The 20,050-nt window shown below is 39.0% G+C and overlaps 5 protein-coding genes and 2 long non-coding RNA genes across 9 annotated transcripts; 3 read left to right on the top strand and 4 right to left on the bottom strand.

Annotated features, from left to right (window-relative positions):
• The first annotated feature begins 1,510 nt into the window (after positions 1 to 1,510).
• Positions 1,511 to 6,505, top strand: LOC145698565 (uncharacterized). Of its 2 annotated transcripts, none has more exons than XM_081775783.1 (12): positions 1,511 to 1,661; positions 3,350 to 3,547; positions 4,113 to 4,329; positions 4,394 to 4,486; positions 4,719 to 4,923; positions 4,965 to 5,083; positions 5,127 to 5,250; positions 5,296 to 5,501; positions 5,543 to 5,674; positions 5,721 to 5,956; positions 5,999 to 6,150; positions 6,195 to 6,505. In XM_081775783.1, exons 1-12 carry the CDS (start codon positions 1,596 to 1,598, stop codon positions 6,376 to 6,378), a joined length of 1,932 nt encoding a protein of 643 aa, XP_081631909.1. In that variant the 5' UTR covers positions 1,511 to 1,595; the 3' UTR covers positions 6,379 to 6,505. The 2 variants fall into 2 exon arrangements, with proteins under 2 accessions (XP_081631909.1, XP_081631901.1); XM_081775775.1 differs by having other exon boundaries at positions 5,718 to 5,956.
• An 856-nt stretch (positions 6,506 to 7,361) lies between these two features.
• Positions 7,362 to 8,642, top strand: LOC145696991 (uncharacterized). 2 transcript variants are annotated; one of them, XM_081774139.1, is made up of 4 exons: positions 7,362 to 7,576; positions 7,638 to 7,704; positions 8,303 to 8,429; positions 8,472 to 8,642. In XM_081774139.1, the coding sequence occupies exons 1-3, from the start codon at positions 7,416 to 7,418 to the stop codon at positions 8,420 to 8,422; spliced, it is 348 nt and encodes a 115-aa protein (XP_081630265.1). In that variant the 5' UTR covers positions 7,362 to 7,415; the 3' UTR covers positions 8,423 to 8,429; positions 8,472 to 8,642. The 2 variants fall into 2 exon arrangements, with proteins under 2 accessions (XP_081630265.1, XP_081630258.1); XM_081774132.1 differs by having other exon boundaries at positions 8,205 to 8,429.
• On the bottom strand, positions 8,636 to 9,625 carry LOC145696982 (uncharacterized). The gene is made up of 3 exons (XM_081774121.1): positions 9,452 to 9,625; positions 9,014 to 9,187; positions 8,636 to 8,913 (listed from the first exon to the last, which is right to left on the bottom strand). The coding sequence occupies exons 1-3, from the start codon at positions 9,537 to 9,539 to the stop codon at positions 8,819 to 8,821; spliced, it is 357 nt and encodes a 118-aa protein (XP_081630247.1). The 5' UTR covers positions 9,540 to 9,625; the 3' UTR covers positions 8,636 to 8,818.
• A 1,138-nt stretch (positions 9,626 to 10,763) lies between these two features.
• LOC145711730 (uncharacterized) lies at positions 10,764 to 11,362 on the bottom strand. The gene is made up of 3 exons (XR_014135201.1): positions 11,260 to 11,362; positions 10,967 to 11,081; positions 10,764 to 10,811 (listed from the first exon to the last, which is right to left on the bottom strand). It is a non-coding gene; the product is annotated as an uncharacterized LOC145711730 (long non-coding RNA).
• A 2,136-nt stretch (positions 11,363 to 13,498) lies between these two features.
• Positions 13,499 to 15,276, top strand: LOC145707863 (uncharacterized). Its single transcript, XM_081785449.1, has 8 exons — positions 13,499 to 13,603; positions 13,658 to 13,770; positions 13,812 to 14,176; positions 14,216 to 14,332; positions 14,380 to 14,666; positions 14,707 to 14,884; positions 14,928 to 14,995; positions 15,040 to 15,276. The coding sequence occupies exons 1-8, from the start codon at positions 13,503 to 13,505 to the stop codon at positions 15,188 to 15,190; spliced, it is 1,380 nt and encodes a 459-aa protein (XP_081641575.1). The 5' UTR covers positions 13,499 to 13,502; the 3' UTR covers positions 15,191 to 15,276.
• A 1,174-nt stretch (positions 15,277 to 16,450) lies between these two features.
• On the bottom strand, positions 16,451 to 17,565 carry LOC145710341 (uncharacterized). Its single transcript, XM_081788084.1, has 3 exons — positions 17,504 to 17,565; positions 16,814 to 17,431; positions 16,451 to 16,768 (listed from the first exon to the last, which is right to left on the bottom strand). Exons 1-3 carry the CDS (start codon positions 17,507 to 17,509, stop codon positions 16,451 to 16,453), a joined length of 942 nt encoding a protein of 313 aa, XP_081644210.1. The 5' UTR covers positions 17,510 to 17,565.
• A 264-nt stretch (positions 17,566 to 17,829) lies between these two features.
• LOC145709044 (uncharacterized) lies at positions 17,830 to 18,873 on the bottom strand. Its single transcript, XR_014134875.1, has 2 exons — positions 18,064 to 18,873; positions 17,830 to 18,010 (listed from the first exon to the last, which is right to left on the bottom strand). It is a non-coding gene; the product is annotated as an uncharacterized LOC145709044 (long non-coding RNA).
• Between the last annotated feature and the right edge of the window lie 1,177 nt (positions 18,874 to 20,050).

Raw genomic sequence — 20,050 nt, 5'->3', positions numbered from 1 at the left:
GAACTCTAAAAAAAAAGCATTTTTCGAAAACGTTTTTGTCAAAACGCAAGCCCATTTCACGTTTTGGAAAAAATCGCCGCAGTAATTTTCACGCTCTGACGAAAAAAGAAAAATCCTTTTCGTAAAGTGGCCCTTTTTCTTGTTAAAAAGAGCAGAATGGGAATGACCTTATTTTATTTGGCGGCGGTGGAAAATAAATTTGCTTTTGCTCTTTCCTTTTTTCTCATGAGTTGGAGAAAAAGGTTGACACATCATAATCTACTGCTTTTTTGTACTGTAGATTTTGGGAGAAAGCCGATAAGGAAAACCTGAGTCAGGGTACTTAAAAGCGCCAATGAAAAACGGCGGAGTTTCGGCTCGGCAACCTGTGTGAAAAACCTGAGTCAGGGTCTGAAAGATTAAAAATGATCCGTCAGACCCTGACTCAGGTTTTCTACACAGGTTCCCGAGCCAAAACTCCGCCGTTTTACATTTTCGCTATTTTTAAGGACCTTGACTCAGGTTTTCCTCAGGCAACCTGTGTCGAAAGCCTGAGTCAGGGTCTGAAAGATTAAAAATGATCCGTCAGACCCTGACTCAGGTTTTCTACACAGGTTGCCGAGTCAAAATCGAAGCGGCTTTCTTTTAAACAAATTGAAGTAAAATTTTGGCAAAGCCGCTTTTCAGAATCCTGAGTCAGGTTTCAACATAGGTTTCTGAGCCGAGAAGTTCATAACGGGAAGATTGCAAATTTTTCTTCAAATTCAACGATTTCGCGGCTTGTTCTGCAAAATTTTCGAAAAGCTGTGAAATTATGATAAAAGTTAACACATTCGACTCTCCCAAAATCAAGGTCATTGGAAAATATGAGTAAATTGGCGGTTCGGGAAACTGAAAAGTTCGATAAAATAACTGTAAGTTCTGGCGTTCGTGGACTTGTTCCTGGCGAGCTCTGGGATTCCGAAGAATTTTTGAAAGGTTCAAGATGAGCCGGAAATTTCTGTCAACCGAGTTTTTGGATTGAACCTGGTTTGTCCGAGAAGTTTAAGCTTCAACGTTTGCTTCTAGGATTTATGATTTTTTCCTGAGATCAATGGGTTACACTATGTTAGAACGCACATTAGTAATGTTCATTATTCTATTTAATCAATGATTTTGCGATTTAAAAAATCTGGTCTGCTCTTTCCTCGGATCAAGTTATGGTTTTTACGAAGCGATAAATTTTAAATTTCAAAAAATATTTGATGTCAGAGAAAAAAGACTTTTTATTCATCGAAGAATCCCCCAAGTCTATCTCTGGGTTCGGAAACCTGTATTTAAAACCTGAGTCAGGGTCTGAAAAATCTTTTTGAAAAGCCGTATAGCGACATTGATTATTCTTGGATGAAAAAGAGTAATTTCATCTCAATTCATTCATCTCAAGAAAAATCGTGAATCTCAGGTGGCGCTCGCGCGCGGCTTTTTGTCATTTGGCGCTGGCAAGCGGCGTCCGACAATTGGGCTTTGATCTTTTCGAAAAAGTGGAAGCGTCTCGTTAGAAGCGCAATTCTTCATTTTCTTCATTTTTCTTGTTTATTTATTTTCTGAAAGAGAGAAAATCAAAAATAACTTGGAAAATGAAATTGCTTTGGACTCTGTTGCTTTCGAGCAGGGCTGATGAAGATTGTGCGCCAAATGAAAAGGTACAGAAGAGAATGATCCCTTTCGGACAAACTAGGCAAAACTTAAGGAGCCTCCCGTCGAAATTTTCACGAAATTTTCGAACAGCGATTTCTCCCTTTATACATTTAAGAAATCAAATGATTTTGGTATCAAAATATAGCTCAGAATGAGTTCTAGTGCAAAAATGGTTAACCCGGGGATACCCTTAAAGTTTCGCTCTCAAATAAAGGGAAGAAGTTTTTCACCAGCGATTTGACGTCGAAGCCCTTAAGATTTTGGAATTTTTTTGATTAGGATTTCTCAAACGATTCCGATTTTTATGTTATGAGATAAATAAGGGTGTCACAGTCTTATTTTAAAAATCATGAATGGACGAAATTTCGTTCTATAATTTTTACCAATGAAATTTTGATGCACCAACAAGAACAAATTTAACATTTTTTTAGCAATTTCAGATTAATTTGAACGAAAAAGAGAATTCGAAACTTTGATTTCAGTAAGAAAAGCGCTCAATTTCAATCCCCAGTGTCAATTTTTTCGCGGAGAAAGAAGGAGAAACGCGCGTGCGGCATAAATTAAATTTTCACCACTTCTCAAATTTTTTCGTAATAATTGACATGAAATATTTAAAATTATTCATCTCCGACGTCAGACACGCTCTGGGCGGCGTTTTTGAGCAGTTTAGAAAAAATAAGAAAAAAGCGAAATCAAACTTGAATTTGGCGAATTTTTAAAAATTAGCGTGAAAAATTTTTGAGTTGCTTCCGCGGTCGCCAAATCAAATTCAACTCATATTTTCAAACGTTATTAACAACCGCCAAAAAGATCAGAAAGGCCTTAAAAAAGCCTTGATTTTGAAATTTTCTAAAGCAACTTTTTTCTAGAGCTAGATCCTAAGCAGAGTTGCAAATTTGCTGAGCTGAGTGAGCTGAGCTGAGCGGACCTTTTTTAAAGAATTTGAGCTGAACTGAGCTGTTTTTTACTGTTTCTTTAGTAGTAAACTTGTGTTAAAATCCTTGAGCTGAGCTAAGCTGAGCTGAGTGATATTTAAGTGAGCTGAGCTGAGCGGAACTTATCATGTTCGAAAATAATTGAGCTGAGCTAAGCGACTGCTGTGATTTATATATATGATCTTAGCTGCTCAGCTCAGCTCAGCTCAATTATTTTCGAACACGATCAGTTCCGCTCAGCTCAGCTCACAGAAGTATTCTCAGCTCAGCTTAGCTCAGCTCAAGGATTTTAACACAAGTTTTCTACTAAAAAAACAGTCAAAAACAGCTCATTTTAGCTCACCCAGCTCAGCTCAACTCAGTGACCTCTGAAAAAGAGCAGCTCAGCTCAATGAGCTCCGAAATAGGCCAGCTCAGCTCGGCTCAGCTCAGAGAATTTTTCTCGTCGCTGAGATCAGCGAAAATAAAGCAAAATTAGCAACTCTGATCTTAACCCGTTCACAGGCGTGGAAATGAGTAGCCAATCACATGCCCGGATCCACGATTTCCATCAATCATAGACGGGCTTTTGCTCAGGCAAAAGCCAACTGCCCTGTTAACGGGTTAAGGTTCATTTTAAAAGAGGAAAGAGACTAGGATTTCTAAAAAGTGCTCAGCGTAAGTGGAACTAATTTTGTAACCGCAAAACGGGCGAAAAAAAAGAGGAAAGATGTTAATAGCGTTAAAATGACTCAACAACAAATAGCAAATTTTTTAAGATTTGCGAAAGAGTCGAAAACGCGCCAGAGAAAGTCGACGAAATCTGCGGCAGCGACGGAGTCACCTACGCCAACCAGTGCGTCTTCAAACACTACAAATGCGTCACCGGAGTCGTCGTTCATAAAGTTGCGAATGGAGCTTGCGAGGGAGAAAGCAAGCACCTCGATTCAATCAACATTTCTCAGCTCGAACAGAAAGTAAGTTCAAAAGCGGAACTCGACTTTTCGTGTTCGAAAATGTCAGCGAGCTTTTCTCGAAAATTGAGAATTTCACGCTCGCGTGTTCTGTGATTTTTTGATTTTTAAAAATGGAACCGTTATTCTCGGCTCTTCAACCTGTGTGGAAAACCTGACTCAGGCTTTCGCAAAAGTTTGATTAAAAGCCGCGTAGCGGCTTTTCTTTAAAAGCCGCGTAATTTTCGCCAAAATTACAATCTCAATCTTATCTTTGCCTTTAAAGCCGCTTCGCGGCTTCTTTAAAAGAAAAGCCGCTACCCGGCTTTTATTAAAGCTTTTGCAAAACCCTGACTCGGGTTTTCACTCAGGTTGAAGAGCCGAGAATAACGGTAAGGATTAGTAGCGGCTTTTCTCGAAAGAAGGCCGCGAAGCGGCTCTAAAAATTTGAAAAATAGATGAAATTGAATTTCTGGCGAAGCCGCTTTGCGGCTTCGTTTTTAAAAAAGCCGCTATGCGGCTTTCCATTTTTGGAACATGACTCAGGTTGGCGAGCCCAGCCGTTTTATTGTTAAAAATTTTTCTTCAGCATTTGTGCCCCGTCCAATGCAACAAAACCCGCGGCAGCAAAGTCTGCGCTACGGACGGCCAAACCTACAACAACGAATGCGCCATCTTCCAAAAACAATGCGAAGGCGAAGAAGTCTTCTTCGAGCACTTCGGCAGCTGCTGCGACGGAGAAGACTGCTCGGGCTACGAGGGAGAAGGAATGCTGATGGATTCGGTCGTGGAAGAAGAAATTGAAGGTTTCTTGATTCGCCGCAATTTGTTTGGCTTGAGTTTAAAGTTGTTTAATTTTGTTTTTGTTAGCGGAAGAGCCGAGCGCCAAAGCGGCCGCGTACGCGGGAATCGCCAGGGCAGATACGGAGTGCTTAAGGGGATGCACTCTCAACTTGCTTCCAGGAATGGCTTTTTTCTGAAAAATTTGCTTCATGATACCTTTTTCGGCCTGGGTTCCTCATCCAATCAAAAGCCAGATTTTTTCGCATCAGCCAATTAAAAGCCAGAAATTTTCCCGTCAGCCAATCAAAACCCGGATTTTTTCGTATCATCCAATCAAAAGCCATAATTTTTCGAAGCAGCCAATCACAGGCGACCAAATCTTTTTTGAAAGAAAAAAAAAGCCAATAAAAAGTTTGCGGAACCGATGGAAACAGCTACCCGAACAGCTGCGTCTTGACGGAGCGAAAATGCTCCGACTCCCCCGATCTTCAAATCCTCCACCACGGCTTTTGCCATCGAACGATTCACAATGACGATTACGATGAATACATGGAGGCGAAAGATCCGGACTGGAACAAGGACCAGCCTGATTATGATTCGCCGCTTTTCCAAGTCAAGTAAGCGGAGGATCGTTGATGAGTTTTTAAACGAATTCTAGCGACGATCACGTGATAACTGTAAATGTCGAGTACGAAGACGAATTTGACTCTGATCAGCTGTTTCTGTTTGATGCAGCTCTAGAAGGAGGAGATTATGAAGAGGAGGAAGAAGAAATCGGTAGATAGAGCTCTAGAATTTACATTTTTCACCTAAGCACTAGAAACAACAACGATGTTGCAAACCACTCAAGCTTCAACGACTCCTGCTCCGACTCAAAACCCCAAGTGCATCGATGCTTACCCAAAATTCGTTGATGGAAAGTTTCAAAAATGCCCCTCTTCCAAGTAAGCCTCCCCCTTTTCCTCCCCTTCCTCATCCTCTTTTTCTAGAGAGCACTACGAGCCAGTTTGCGGAAGCGATGATGTAACGTACTTCAACGAGTGCCACTTTCTTTCTGCCTTGTGTTTCGAGCCGAAAAAGAAAAAGATTGAAATCGAACACGATGGAGTTTGCGAATCCGACCCCTTCCATGCTTTCCACGAAGCGCTAGAATCAAAACGAAGGCCTCAAATTGGCAATGGACTCGATCGATCCGGTAAGAACCGAATTGAGTCCTCGCAGTATCAGCTTTTTCAGGAGGGAATCGAAGCAAAATGGAAAAAGCAAAGGCCCGCCGAGAAAAACGAATTCAACACCGAATCAACCGCAAAAAAGCGAAAGGAAAGCAATCGCTTATCAACGCTCGAAGTCAAGTTGTTTCCACCCAAGGTGAGTTTTTTCATCTCCTTTCCCGCTTTTTCTCCCTTTCTAGAAGAAAATCAAGACGAAATCAAGGCCGAAAAGCAGCTTTCTCGCTACGAAAAACGAGTTGCCTGGCGAAAAGCAAAACGAGCAAAAAACAATCCTAAAAAGAACAATTCTTCCGCAGTTAGTGGAATGCTCATGGACGTGGGAATGGCAGGAGGAGATGAAGCTTCAGAAACGATGCACGAACTCGACGAAAAATTTCCAGATCTTTGCTCAGAAATCAATTGCGACGATTTTGCAGAGGTAGAATCTCATTTAATATTAAAATTTTCATCCCCTTTTTAGCCAAGTTCATCGATCTGCGGCCGAGTGAAAAACATGGAAGATCAAGAACTGACTGGCAAAATCTGGAGTTTCCGAAGCCGCTGCTTTTTCAAGCGAAAACGATGCCACTTGATCAAAAAATCTCAGCAAGTTTTCGCCGCTCAAGTTCGCAAGTAAGAAAAAAAATCCTCCTTGTTTTCAAAGCAAATTTTTCAAGGCAAAAGAACTCGATTGAAAAGAACGGAATCGACCCAAGCGAAGTGAAAAAGATCAAATTCAACAAAACTGGAAGCCGTTTGAAACGAGTCGACTGCGAGTCCGGCGAGTTGTTGAAGAAAAATCAAGCTGACGAAATTGCTGAGGATTTTGAGGAATCGTCTGAATACGAAGCCGAAAATTGAACTTTGAGTTTGCTTTTGTAAAATGATTTTTATTCTGACTGTAATTATCGCTCTTTTTTCAAGAAAAAGAAGACTTGAAAGAAGGGGAAACGAATCTTGTTTGTAAATAAAATATATACCGATTTTTGATCAATTCTAGCGTTATAAAAGAGAAGAACTGAAAGTAATTCAGTGTGCCTAAGCCCCTAGTTGTTCAAAAGGTCTTTCCCGTCACGTGACATTTGGAGAAACGGTGCTGACCACTTGAGAGAGCTTTTTTAAACTTTGTGGTGCTTTCGCTCCTTTTCTAATTGAATGGATAAGAGTAACAGCACCAAATCGTAGAAGGCGTTTTTTTGTCGTTCTCCGAGTTCTTCTTTGTCTTGTTGTCGTTCTTTGGCTCAGCAGTCGTTGTTGTCTCCAATTTGCATGAAAATCTTACTGTTGCTAGAACCACGCATTGACCACCTGATGCGCACTGGGGATTCTACTCTTCATCATCAAGAAAACAACGAAGAGTTTCTTTTTAACTAAATCTTAATTATTTGTTTACTAATAAGTTTATGGCCTTCATTTATTTTTGTATATTTTTTATAACGAAGATATTTCTTTTTTTTAATTTTCGCTCGATTTAAAAATTCCAAAATTGCTGCGGGATTTTTCGAGCAACTGAAAAGATGGCAAATCTGATTTGAATTTTGATGGCGCTTGCAGATTTGCGAATAGCGCTCGTTTCATTCGAAGAAAAGTCAAATTTTTGACACATTCCGCCGAAATTTTTTCGAGAGATTGCAGTAAAAAAGAGAAACCCTGGATTTTCTGTTCAAGAGAGGGTCAGGCATTCTATTAATTTTTTATTTCTTCTGGTCTAATAATGTTTTTTTTTTATTCTCTTTTGATTCAAGAACGTTAAAAAGCCTGTTATTGTGGTAATTTTTAAAAATTATGATCGTCAAAGTATTTAAAAATTGCAGGAGTCGGTCAAGACAAAAATTTTAAGAATGTTCTTGTTTTCTGCTGATACGGTATCTGATTCAGGTACAGACAGTACAATACCGATGATTTCAATGCATTGCCCCGAAAAAATCGAGGTATCCATTTATCATAAATATATGATATATGGATTCCTGGCCTTTGCCGCACTGGTTGCCGTTGCCATTTTCTGTCCAACGAAACTCTTGCTGATGATAAACCGATGGAACTTAAGAGCACTCAAAGGGTAATAAATAAAACAACAAATTTTAATTATTTGTCATTGCTCTTGATTTTAATTTTTTTAGACTCGCTGAAGAGTACAACGATAAATTGGATAAATATTTTGACAAAATTGAACTCCAAAGAAATCAAGTAAGTCTTTTCGTTTTTTTAAATTGTTGACTTTAAACTAAAAGGAAAATCTTTTAGTCAGAAATTTTTCTTGATGGTTTGGAAAATTTTGTCCAAAATTGGCTTTTTGTATTGAAAATTAATTTTCTATTTTTGATGAATTTTTTTTATAAGCTCTTATTAATGATATTTTATTCATCAAATACTAATTATACTACAGTGAAAACTCAAAATTTGCCTTCTCAAAATTTGGCCGGTTTCGGTCGAAATTGACTGATTCATGAACCTGAAATGGACTCGAAAATTGGCCGCTTTTTAAAAAATCTAAAAAATTGTATCAAAAATGAGCCCAAATTATGATATTTCTGATCATTTTTTGCTTTTTAAAAGTGTCTCATTCATTTTAAATTACAAAATTCTAATACAAATGACTTCAAACAAGAAAATATTTGAATTAAATTCATTAAAAATGTGTAAATAATGCCTATTTTCGAATAATTCGAAATTTTGCTTTTTTGAAGGGGAAACTTGGCTACTCGGCGAAAAACTCAAAATTTGGCCGCTTTTTTGGAAATCTGGATCTGAAAACCGGCCAATTTTTGAGTCTTCACTGTATTAGATCGAACGACTTGAGAAAGAATGCCGACGCCATCGCGAAGAAAAAATGGAGCTCAGACAGGAACTACGCAGGCTCAGATTGCAGAGGTTGGGTCTTCCTGAAGACGAAATGAATGTCTAAGCTCTCTGTAAGTCTCCTTCACAAAGAGCCTTAATCATCACTTTTTTAGGAGCTTAACTTCTTTCTCTCCGAACTGCTGCGCCTCTTTGTCTCCTACCGTCCGTATTTAATCGCCGTCTCCGATTCCTGTCACGATAAGTAAAACCCAGTTCTCTCACGCAAACCCTCTTTTGGGGCCTTCACTTTCATTCCAACGTAGAAAATAAAAACCAATTTTAGTAAGAAATTATGTTTTATTGATAAAATCATTTTTCAAGTGCAAAGAGTAGCATAAAATTTGATTTCAAAAGGAAAATAATTTCAGCGCCAAAAATAGCAAGCAAAATTTAAAAAAAAAGCAGGAAATTGGTAAAATTTAGCGAAGAGTGGAGACATCGAGGAGTAAGGTCGGATAAGTTAGGTTCTGGTGATTTCCTGGTTGTATTTTTTCGTCGCCTTGTCGAGCATTTCGTCTTCGAGGAGGTAGTCGAGCGCGCCGGTTTGCATCGCCTCTAGAATTTAAAAAGGTCAGACGGCTATTTAGCGCGACAAAAGGGGTCATTTTCAGCGTCGTTAATTTTTCAATTCCTCAACATCTACTGCAAGTTTTACCTTGGCCAGAAGCGCAGCAAGGGCAGCACCAGTGGAGGAGGCAGTCGGACCACATCGCGCCGCTGACTCCGTTCTTCTTTCGAATCTGGCCTCGGAGGAGAGCGGCGCCGCAGGGGATGAAGGAGGCGATCGCCCAGAGCACGCCGTTTTCACCAATGCTTTCCGCGTTTTTTCCTGAAATTGAATTCTTCATTAAATTATTCTTTAAATTAAAAAAAGTAAAATCTCGTTCTACCTGTGCTCGGAAACCTGCGTAGAAAACCTGAGTCAGGGTCTGAATGATTCTTGAAAAAAAAAATCTAGCAGACCCTGACTCAGGTTCTTTGCTCAGGTTTGCCGAGTCAAAAAGCATTTTATCATTTTCTTCCAGCGGAAGGGGGGTCTTCAAGGAGAAAAAGTCCTCAGAAAAAAATCGAATTTCAATCTCTAGAATTTTACCTGCAACAAGCGGTCGAACAAAGCAGCTCAAGCAGCAGATTCCCGGCTTGGTGATGCAACCGAAAAGTCCAGTTTTCCAGTCTCCCATTTTCCACGCTTTTTTAACGAAAAAAGTTTTCTGAAAAGTATTTTTTCTTTTTAGATTTTCTAAAAAGAACTGGTTGTTTTGTGAAAAAAAACGGAACTGGTGAACAGTTAAATAGTCTCTGATTTTTGCGCTTGGCCGGTCAAAAGCGATTTGGAGCGTGATCGAGGAGCAGTAGTGCACTAAATCGTAAAATCGTCTGATTGCGGCGCCGCACATGCGTTTTACAATTTCCCGCTTACATTCCTCGGCGTTTTTTACGGCCGCCGAAGATCCGATTTTTCGGTTTTTTTCTTTCAACAAGTGATTTTTACTAGGACAAAAACGAAGGACTATCGGTTTTGTTTTCAATTTAGAGGTCCTTTTTTAAGAGTATAGACATCAATAATCGCCATTTTGCAGCAGCTTTTTCTATTCAAATTTGCATTATGACACCCTTATTTTACTTTGAAAACTTAAAGTTAAGACTTTGATTTATTCACTTTTGAACCGAAAAAATTAAATTCCAAGAAAATTTTTCGCAAAAATTTTCACCCAAAATGACTTATTTTTGTTAGTAAAAATGGGTCAAATTTTCATTTAAATATTCGAAAATGCCAATTTCCCGGAAAATCAAAGAAGCACCGACTTTCTCCTTCTCTTTCTGATAAAACTCTGAAAATGGTTGTATTGAATTGACCAGCGGTTTGTGAATAGTTTGAGAAACAACACTCAAAAGCCCCTCTTCAAACATCTGCTCAACTATAATAGCCTGTCCGTGCTAAGAAATCCACCAAAGCATATCTACTCACCAGGGACCAGGCCTTTTTTCTGCCTGGTTTCATCCAGAGCTTACTCACTTATACGGTAATTTTGATTGAAAAGCTTGACAGAGAATCTATTTTAACAAACCGGCTTTTTCCCGGAAATGAGTAGCTCCTTCTTTTCTCTCGTTCTGGAAAAGTGGCTCATTTTTCATTTTTCTTCGTGCAAATTGACGGCGCTTTTGATCTTTTGTTTCCATGGAAAATTTAATTTCATTCATTAACACCTCTTGTTTGATTCTTTCTTGAAAAAACTTCCTAGGCTCAAGTTCTCAATTATTTTTGCTAAATTTGCTATCAATAAGAAAATGATATGTTCACAGTTTAAATTTTACCCGTGACTCACGTGCCGTGAGATAAGAGGTTATCCCCGTCAAGCGACTATTTTCTCATTTTTAGGAATTTATTTTGTTTTTAAAGATGTTTACAGCTTGAGAAAATCTTCGATTGATTTTGGCGATGTTCTTCGGTCCTAAAATTATATTTTTATCAAGTATTTCTTCCAAGATGGCTGTGATGAGGATTTTGGAGAGGATAGTAAAAAGACGTGTTTTCACGGCTTTGGTGGTGAACTTCCATTTCGTTCCGCTGCTGGAATTTGAAGGAGCGTGAAAATCAATTTGGTACCTTGAAGTTGTCGAGCTCGATTTTTATTTTTTCCCTCGCTTTGTCTTTTATTTTGTCGATGTCGAGGGACTTGCATTTTCTGTTGTAATAAGGAACGGAGAATAAATACACATTTCTGAATAATATTTTATCTATTTTTTTTTTCTAATATTTTTATGAAAAAAGTTTTAAAATAATAAGCCTATAATTTTTTGATCAATGAATTATTGAAAAAAACGAGAATAAATCTTAATCTAATTAAGGGTGTTTCTTTGATAAATTTTTGTCTCAAAAAAATTATTTTTTTCGCTTACTTGCACCAAGAAACTTTTTTCTTCTTTTTCTTTCCGTTCTCTTCCTTGTCTTCCTTCATCATTTCCTCTTTCGTAATTTCCATTTTCCTCTTCCCTTCTCCTCTTTCTAAAATTGCAATTACTTTCTAATTTCTAGCTGTTCCGGAATTGACACCGTCAATCACTTTCAAAACGCGACACGTAAACGCTCGATAAATATGCCCGCAAGTGTTAATGCTTTATTTTTCTTGCTCTGAAACGCAATTCTGAGTGGGCGAAGAAAGTAATCTCTACTTTCCGTACTCTCAGGCAAAACAAAGCAGATCACTGTTCTGCATTGAGCCACGTCCAAAGCGTATTTTCGAAGAATGAGCCGTTTCAGCTGAGACGGGAGCTTTTCCAGCCATAAGCTTTTCCAGCCGTTAGCTTTTCCAGCCATTAGCTTTTCCAGCCTTGCTGGAAATTCTAATTTGCTGGAAAAGCTAATATACTGGAAAAGCTTCTTTCAGATTGATATTTTTCTAATGAAAATATAAACTGATAAAATAAGTACTTTTTTTATTAAAAAGTGTATTTACTTAGACGCGTTTTTTTTTAGGTTGGGAATCAATAACTTTTGACTGGATTGAGATCTTGGGAAGGTTAAGGGCGCAAATTGAAGCTCAGAAAAAATAAAAATTTCGCACCGCATTACTTTTTTGAATTTGGTACCTCAACTCTATTAGGGACCCTTAAAGACCCTCTTTTCTAGTACCTGGCAGTTAAATAAGCAAGTCATTCTCCACCAGGTCATTTCAAAGCGGACGGTATCACCTGGATTGAAATATCATTAATAATGATTCATTATTAATTAATAATCGTCGATTAATATGAAATTTATCGAGAGATCGTTTTTAACCCTAGCCGGTCAAGGTACTCCAAATATGGAGCAGGTTTTTACTCATTTCCAAGTACCTCACAATATTTAACGTATAATTTCTAAGAAACTCATTCTGGAGCGGTTTTTTCTATTGCATCTTGATAGGCAGGATTTAATCTATTTCCCCAAAGACATATAATTTGACCTTTATCATTTGTATAGTCTTATTTGCGGGTAAATCTCTGGCGCCAAATATGGAGTATCTTGACCGGTATCCGAGAAAAATCATTTTTGGCCGGCTAGGGTTAAAGGAGGTCGGGATTTTTGGTACTCCTTGTTCCAATTTTTGTACTGCGAGTAATGTTCAACCTTTTTGTCACTTTCGACTTTCGGACTTTTCGAACTCTCGCTCTGGGCGGAAAGTGGCTCCGGCGTCGGGCGCTAATCCCTTCAAAGGGATCAGTGGCAAAAAGGGTAGCATTACTCCAGTATCAAACTCGGAAAAAGGAGTACCAAGAATCCTGACCTCCTTTGAAAACGATCTCTCGATAATTCTTATATTAATCGACGATTATTAATTAATTATGATATTTCACAAAGTAAATACATTTTTAATAAAAATAGTACTTATTTATCAAACTATATTTTCATTAGAAAAATATCAATCAGAAAGAAGTTTTTCCAGCCATTAGCTTTTCCAGCCGTTAGCTTTTCCAGCCTTGCTGGAAATTCTAATATGCTGGAAAAGCTAACGGCTGGAAAAGCTAATGGCTGGAAAAGCTCCCGTCTCGTTTCAGCTCGTCATTAACGCGTCGCGAATATTATCGATACGACGTCTCCTAATGGCCAAGAATTGAGACGAAATTGACTGATTAGGGAGTTGATTTTAAACTTGGATTCACTGATTTTTAGCTCTCTGCTCTTTCTTTTTATTTGATATTTTACCTTGGTAGAGTCTATCAGTCTATTTTCTTCTCTTCTGAATACCAAAAAATGGGTCTGAAAATGTATGGCTGAAGCATCGATTACAGACTCGTCAGGCGTTTAATCCCCTTTTGGGAGACGGGAAATGATCCTACATAATAGCCAGCCCGGGTCAAGCCATCTCCGGTCCTAATTATGCCAGCCTAGCCATCTTACGGTTTTCACTTCTATACGAAAGTGGGTCAGTAAGAATTGAAATATTCTGATTTAGGATGATCATAGTCTTTTCGCATCTATAAGCTTTTTTTTTGTCATCTTTGCCGCGTCAAAATTAAAAATAAGGCTCTGAACACCGATTCCTTGAAAGTTCCTGTAGGAAATTATTATTACTGCAAATGCAAATGGTCTCAAGCATGGGCAAATATCAAGCATGAGAATTGTGGTTGGAAACTCGAGTTGTTTTGCAAAAGAGACTTTTCAAATGAGGTGCATTTTGTCGCTTTTTAGTTTTAACGCTCTCGCTCAGCCAGAATTGGAACCCGGGGTTCAAAAATCGAGACGAAGGATTGATCCGTCTTGTCCGTAAGTAAAAGAGAGTACTTTTTGAAGAGACAATCAAATATTTTTCAACCGAAGTGATGCTGATCTTGGCGAATTATGCGACGAAGACTGCTTTGAAAAATGGATCAAATGTAAAGATGGCTGTTTTAGCTCTTCTTGCGAGCGCCAATGCGCTGGAGAATGGACCGGTAACCAGCGGTCTTTGCTGAAATTCGCTGATGTTTTTAAGATTGCTACCGAGCTTGCCCGTGTGACGAGCTCTGCCCAAACGGCTGCCAGAGCTGCGCGAATCCAATTTGCAGCTGTAAAAGCCCTGAGAATGACCAGTATTTCAAACAGTGCCTTAAAGAGGCGCGGAGAAGATTGGACGATTGTTTCGAATCCTGTACGACTAATAAGACTTGTTATGATGGTTGCTATGATGTGTTTGAAGAAGAAAAGAGCTTCTGCCCATGCATGGAAAATTGTCCGATGGGCTGTTCTTGTGATTGCGGTTTCGAATGCCAGCCTTATGTGACAGTGCTTTGCCAGGGGGACAGATACCTCGATTTACCAAATTTCAGTTATTTGATTTCTGCTGATGGAAGTTTCAAGGTTGGCCAAAATGTTATCATTCTTTGACGAGAGTTAAAGGAAAAACGACATTATGAGTCTCCTTTGGAGTATAATGGATATCTTTTTGCGTCTGGTCATGCAATTTTTAAAGGAGAAGTTTACTTTTTTGGATCATTCTTAGGTCAAAGAAAAAAGGTGAAAGCTCTGTCAAGGTCCGATATCGATTTGAGTAAAAATTCAAGATTTCAAAATTATCTGGCTGTAAGATTATCAATACTGGAATCGAACTTGTATATTTTTTCGACGCTGTTGACGGATCCCTCGCGACTGTTTCTGCTGGAACTGAGTCAGTTATTTTATGTAGAGGTTTCTCAGCTGATTGCGAGAGCTTTGACGGAGAAAGATCTCAATCTATAAGTTCGACACAAATCACTCATAAATGTTCTTGCATGGTAGAACTTGAAAATGCCCCGATGATTATTGGTTCTTTTTATCCGTCTTCAAATCGTGTAGAAATTCTAACTTCAAGGTGATTCATAAAAAGATATTTGCTTTTACATGAAAATAAGCGGTTGGCAAGATACAACTCCTCATCCTCATTCGATTTCTGATCATACTTGTCTGTCTGTCTCAAATGGAGTTCTTACAATTGGTGGATTATTGTATGATTACGACGAATGGACTAATACGAAAAATGTTTATCTCTTTCGAAATGATCAGTGGACAAAAGTCGGTGTTTTGCTTTCAGTAAACAATAATCAATTTTATTATTTTGGCTATTATTTTTAAGAATTTTCCTTTTGCGTCTTCAATATATTTGGGTGATTATTTTCTTGTTTTTGGCGGATATGAAACCCGGTAAAAATATGTATAAAGAATCTCATTTTTGAAAAATCGGTCAGTAAGGTCGAGAGAGCAATGTGGGATGGTCAGAACGTAACATCATCGATGATTATTAACGAGCATGAAGGAAGCTGTTATCGGCCGATTATCTTCGAATCCGATCCAGATTCCTGTGCAGAAGGCTGCGACGATTTCTGTTACTATCAATAAAAGTTTACTCAACATAAGACTAGAAGCAAAACTGTGGCTCTTCATTGATCAAGCTCTCAAGAGACCCTTCCCTTTATTCAAAACCGAAAAGAATCAAAGCGCATCTTCGCATTCTTTAAAAATGAAAATTTTCTTCATATTTTTTGTTTTATTTTCAGTTTTATTTTCTCAAAAAGCGAGAAACTGTCAGTGCACAGCGGGGATTTTGAGAAACGAAGATGGATTGTTGAATTGCCTCTGCTCTGAAGAAATCATTTGGGTTTGAAAACGGGGAGATAAGAGGATTTAAGAGGGTTTTAGAATGTAAAAGAGAAGTTTCCGGATTGGTTTTTGCATATTGTTGACAAGACTAACAGAGATTTTCAAACAAAATGCTCCAGAAAGGTACAAAAAAAAAAGACTTTTCTCTTCATCGATTTTTAAGAATCTCGTCGATCACGCAAAAAAGACAAACATCACCGTTTTCGACTTCTTCAACAAAGACGCCACTGTCATTCAAGGACTGCGCTCTGACTTCTGGCAAATAACGGACATCTTCGAAAGCAAAAACTGGAGCATCGAAAACGATGATTTTGAGGAAGAAGGCACTTCTGAAACTCACGTTCTTCTTTTTGAAAACAGGTTTGTTTTTTTATGAAAAATTCTGACTTTTTTTAATCAAGCTTTTTCGATGTCAAAAATCGAGAGAACATCACGATCAATTCAGCTTTTCTGCCAACAAAAGTTTCTGACAAGATTTTTCTTTCGTACTTGACCTAATAAAGAAACTCCTTCATCATCATTCCCTGCCAAAAAGTTTTAAAAAAGGGGACGTGGCTCAAGTCCCCGAGAAAATTCCATCCGGGGCGGCAGAGAGTTGACACGAGTTTTCAAGCAAGATTGACACCCGCTTCTGTCGCTAGAATAAACTTTCAATCGAAAAAAAAGAAGAAGAATGAAGCTGCCTATATTTTCTGCCTATTTCGGTCCTCGCCGGGCATGACTCATGCCGCATGAGCGAGAATTCGAAGGAACTTGCGGCGGAGAGATCAACTCAGACACAGTCATTACTTCTCCTGATTTCGATACAGAGCCCTGGCACTACAAAAATCACAACTGCACTTGGAAAGTGGACTTTGGAGAAGGCGTTGACTTGAGATCCTGAGTCAGCTCCTTCTTTTCTCTATTATTCTGAAAGTGTCACTCATTCACTTTACCTCGTGCAAATCGCAAACAATCAAAAATGAAGAGAATATTTCTTGGATTTTTTATTTCGCGAATTCAGCAGTCATTGACAGAATTGTAAAAATTTCTGATCTTTCGAGCAGCGCGAATGATCTGTCGATAGACCTTGCCTCGACCGTCGCAGGCGTTGTTTCTCGCCCAGCTGTTGAGCGCCGCGTTCACTTGAGAATTGAGAGTGCACATGTCGCTCTCGTCGAAAACTTGGACATCATCGGAAGAGTCAGAGGCTCCGAAGCCGTTTTCTTCGTAGCAGTTTTCGCCAGTGGACGAAGCTCGAGCTTTTTCAAGGACTTTTTGGAATCGATTCACGTATCGGCCCGATTTCTTGCCGTCAGCGAGGGAAGCTGCGATTCTCTAAAAAAATCATTTTGTATTTTTCTTTCATGATGTTTTACTTACGCCAAAGTGATGTTCAATAATATCTAGTCGATCAGCTTCAATGAGCTCAAACTCAAAGCCCTTAAAATCATTTCCAGGAAATTCGATTGTATTCTCATTCGAGAAATCGGTGAACATGCTGACAGTTGCTTGACTGCCAAGGACAAACATTTTTGGGAAGCCTTCTTCGCTCACATTCACAAGATCAGGCACCCATTTTCCTCCTTCTTTACCTCCTTTTTCTTCGTCGCCAATAGTTCGGTCACCGGCGTTGCTCCCGCAGAAGTTGCTTTCCACCTCGTTTGCAATCACTTTCACATGGTCGAACGCGCATTTAGGAAGTGTGCTCAAGTAGTCTGGATAACTTGCCCACCAAAAACTAACAGATTCAATGTCAAAAGTCTTTGGCACGATCCAGAATCCAGCGACGCCGCGAAGAGAGATGTTCCAGGTGCAGCTCAGGAAATTCTGGTAGTTTTCGGAGCCGAAATCGGGAGAAGAGAAGGTTGTTGGTTGTTTGATGGTGCCCCCGCAGTCGGTGAATCTCTCGGTAGTACTGACAATCGAAGTCGATGTCGTATATGGCTCGGTCGTTTCGTAGGAATAAGCGGCACTTGCGCTGGCAAAGAGGGAAAACAGCTTCTAAAATTGCATTTTTTGTTGCTTGAATCGAACATTTTTTTCTCTTTGCAAACGATCCTCTCTACAAACCTTCATCTCGCTTTTTTTCAATTAAACCGTCTGGTTGTATTATGAGCACGCGACGGTCGAGGCATGCACCGCAAGGTGGCGATACAAGAAAAGGCTTGAGATGAAAAGCACTTGGTGCCTGAGGAAAGATTAAGTCATAATAATTCGCTGATCGTAAGCAGTAAGTTTACACTGTAACAACTGTTACAACTGTAAACTTTACAGGAAACAAATTTAACGCGTCTCGTCACGATATTTGAGGAAAAACAAATCCACGATCGTCGATCGCTAATATTTTATTAATCAATTTGCGATTTTTACTCATTTTTTTAAGAAACAAGCAAGAGTCTTTCGAATATTTTTATTAACATTGCAAGTTGAAAGGATTTCTTTTGATCGCTCCCCGTTTGCATTTGACTTTTCGCTCTTGATTCGTCTCGCCCAAGTTGAATCGATTGTCGTTGTTGGCGTCGCAGTAGACTCGGTAAGTAGGCTTCTTTTTCGCCGCGGTGCATTCGAATTTGGTACCTGTAAGGATTCAGTTAAAATCATTCTTAAAAACAGGGAAAATTTTAAAGTACTTTTGGAAAGATTTTTATGCTGATTTCGAAGCAGGAAAAGTTTCGATTGAAACTGAGGATATATTGGTTTTGAAAAATGGAAAAACTAACAGTCATATATTTTTTTCTAATGAATTGTGAGCTCAAAAACCTGTGTTAAAACCTGAGTCAGGGTCCTGTCTTTTCATAAAAACCTTTTTGAGACCCTGAGTCAGGTTTTTACACAGGTTTTTGAGCTCCGAAAGAAGATTCTAGAGTGAAGATTTAGGGTTGAAAATATATCCTAAACACTGTTTGAAACAAAAAGACATTCCTTTTCCAGTCTCTGCCACAGTCAATTCTGCAGCACAGGCACAGCTCAGTGTTCCACAATTTTCGCTCATGTTCATTTTTCTAATTCTGTTGCATTTCTGGTTGGTGAAGGTTTGAGTGAAGCCAGTTTCGGGGCAGGTGAATTCCATCGATACTCTTCGGCCGTTGATGGCCAGGCATTTTGAATTGCAGCTCGAGCAGTTTTTTGGCTTTGAATTGCATCTTTTACGGGTTCGAAATAGGATTTGATTGAATTAAGGCTCGGCAGCCTATGTTGAAAACCTGAGTCAGGGTCTAAAGGGGCTTTCATTAAACCCTGACTCAGCAATCATCCTCTTATTCCTCTCTTTTTAAACCGTTCCTGCAATCAAGCTCAGGCTCAATTGGATCATCTCCTTCACTAGAATCATCATTTTCATCTTCTTCATCCTCTATAAAACATCAAGCGTTAGGGTTAGGGAGAGAAGAAATGCCCCGAAAGTAGCCGATTTCTCAAAAATCGACCAGTCTCCGGGCATTTTTCGGATTTATCTCTGAAATTTTCTTGTTGGGGATTTTGCTTTTGAGGTAATTTTTGAAGCGCTGGAAACTTGTTTGGATAAATGATTTGTTGATTAGAAAGCAATGTCTTTTTCCTTGTTTATTATTTTTACAATGTTTTAGTCAAAATACACAAGAGCTTCTTTGAAGGGGAATCTTCTTCTCTATCAGATGTGAATTCCGCGAGGCACCATTGAGTGTAGCTGAAGTTGAATAAGAAGAATTTGGATCAGTCGCTTTTTTCTTCAAAAAAATGCTGATTTTTTGCTTATTTTCTCGTCCTGACCTTTCTGATCTTCATATCGAAGAAGAGACTGTACAAAATCGGCGTACAAGCAAAGTAAGAAACCAGCAGCACCCTCGAAACATAAATCATCCAAGTCAAAATATTCTCCACCACCCAAGTCGACGCGTACGGGCCGAAGATCTCCAGCGATCGTGTTGGAGACTGAATGAACGTTCAATCCGGCTTCAAATGAACCAATTTGTGGTCGACAACTTACGAGACAGATGGTGTAAAAGATGCTGTCCGCGACATTGTATCGATACAGCGCGGTGACAAACTTCTTTTCATGCTTGATTGTCTTTTTTGTCACCCCATTTCCGAACTGGCTGAAGGTTTTTTCGCGCTGGGCGATGCCGATCGTTATAATCGCCACGATACTGAAGCTCAATTAGTTCACTTGACAGGCGCTCAATTGGCTGGGTTGGGCACCCTGTGTAGAAAACCTGAGTCAGGGTTTAAAGATCATTATTTCAGGCAATTTTGTTAATTCAGACCCTGACCCAGGTTTTCTACTCAGGTTTTCTGTGAGTCTTGGTCAGAATGATCTATTTTTAACCTGTGTAGAAAACCTGACTCAGGTTTTACAGAGCATTTTTCCAGCCCCTGAGTCAGGTTTTCCAGACAGATTAAAAATAGATCATTCTTACTAAGACTTTGATTTTATTTGAGAGCCTGTGTAAAAAACCTGAGTCAGGGTTTGAAGAGCTTAATTGAAAAGCCGCTGTTTAAAACCTGACTCAGGTTTTGGACACAGGTTTTCAACCAAGTCTTTTTTTAGTTATTTTCGAAAAAAAGACAAAAATGACTTTTACTTTCGAATCAAAAACTTAATTACTCTTCCAGAATTGAATATTGCTTAATATTAAAATT

The sequence above is a fragment of the Oikopleura dioica genome, chromosome 1 (genome assembly GCF_907165135.1).
Source record: "Oikopleura dioica chromosome 1, OKI2018_I68_1.0, whole genome shotgun sequence".
NCBI lineage: Eukaryota > Metazoa > Chordata > Appendicularia > Copelata > Oikopleuridae > Oikopleura > Oikopleura dioica.
The sequence above is the reverse complement of the archived record's forward strand: the minus strand, read 5'-3'. Positions and strand labels throughout refer to the sequence as shown.

Coding starts and splice junctions, on each gene's coding strand:
- LOC145707863 (XM_081785449.1), top strand. CDS start 13,503: ATGAGGTGCATTTTGTCGCTTTTTAGTTTTAACGCTCTCGCTCAGCCA. Junction 13,604..13,657: donor AGGATTGATCCGTCTTGTCC/GTAAGTAAAAGA, acceptor TTTCAACCGAAG/TGATGCTGATCTTGGCGAAT. Junction 13,771..13,811: donor ATGCGCTGGAGAATGGACCG/GTAACCAGCGGT, acceptor GATGTTTTTAAG/ATTGCTACCGAGCTTGCCCG.
- LOC145696982 (XM_081774121.1), bottom strand. CDS start 9,539: ATGGGAGACTGGAAAACTGGACTTTTCGGTTGCATCACCAAGCCGGGA. Junction 9,188..9,451: donor TGTTCGACCGCTTGTTGCAG/GTAAAATTCTAG, acceptor ATTCAATTTCAG/GAAAAAACGCGGAAAGCATT. Junction 8,914..9,013: donor TTGCTGCGCTTCTGGCCAAG/GTAAAACTTGCA, acceptor TTTAAATTCTAG/AGGCGATGCAAACCGGCGCG.
- LOC145696991 (XM_081774132.1), top strand. CDS start 7,416: ATGATTTCAATGCATTGCCCCGAAAAAATCGAGGTATCCATTTATCAT. Junction 7,577..7,637: donor AACTTAAGAGCACTCAAAGG/GTAATAAATAAA, acceptor TAATTTTTTTAG/ACTCGCTGAAGAGTACAACG. Junction 7,705..8,204: donor TTGAACTCCAAAGAAATCAA/GTAAGTCTTTTC, acceptor GCTTTTTTGAAG/GGGAAACTTGGCTACTCGGC.
- LOC145710341 (XM_081788084.1), bottom strand. Junction 16,769..16,813: donor TTATTGAACATCACTTTGGC/GTAAGTAAAACA, acceptor TGATTTTTTTAG/AGAATCGCAGCTTCCCTCGC.
- LOC145698565 (XM_081775775.1), top strand. CDS start 1,596: ATGAAATTGCTTTGGACTCTGTTGCTTTCGAGCAGGGCTGATGAAGAT. Junction 1,662..3,349: donor ATTGTGCGCCAAATGAAAAG/GTACAGAAGAGA, acceptor AAATTTTTTAAG/ATTTGCGAAAGAGTCGAAAA. Junction 4,330..4,393: donor CGTGGAAGAAGAAATTGAAG/GTTTCTTGATTC, acceptor TGTTTTTGTTAG/CGGAAGAGCCGAGCGCCAAA.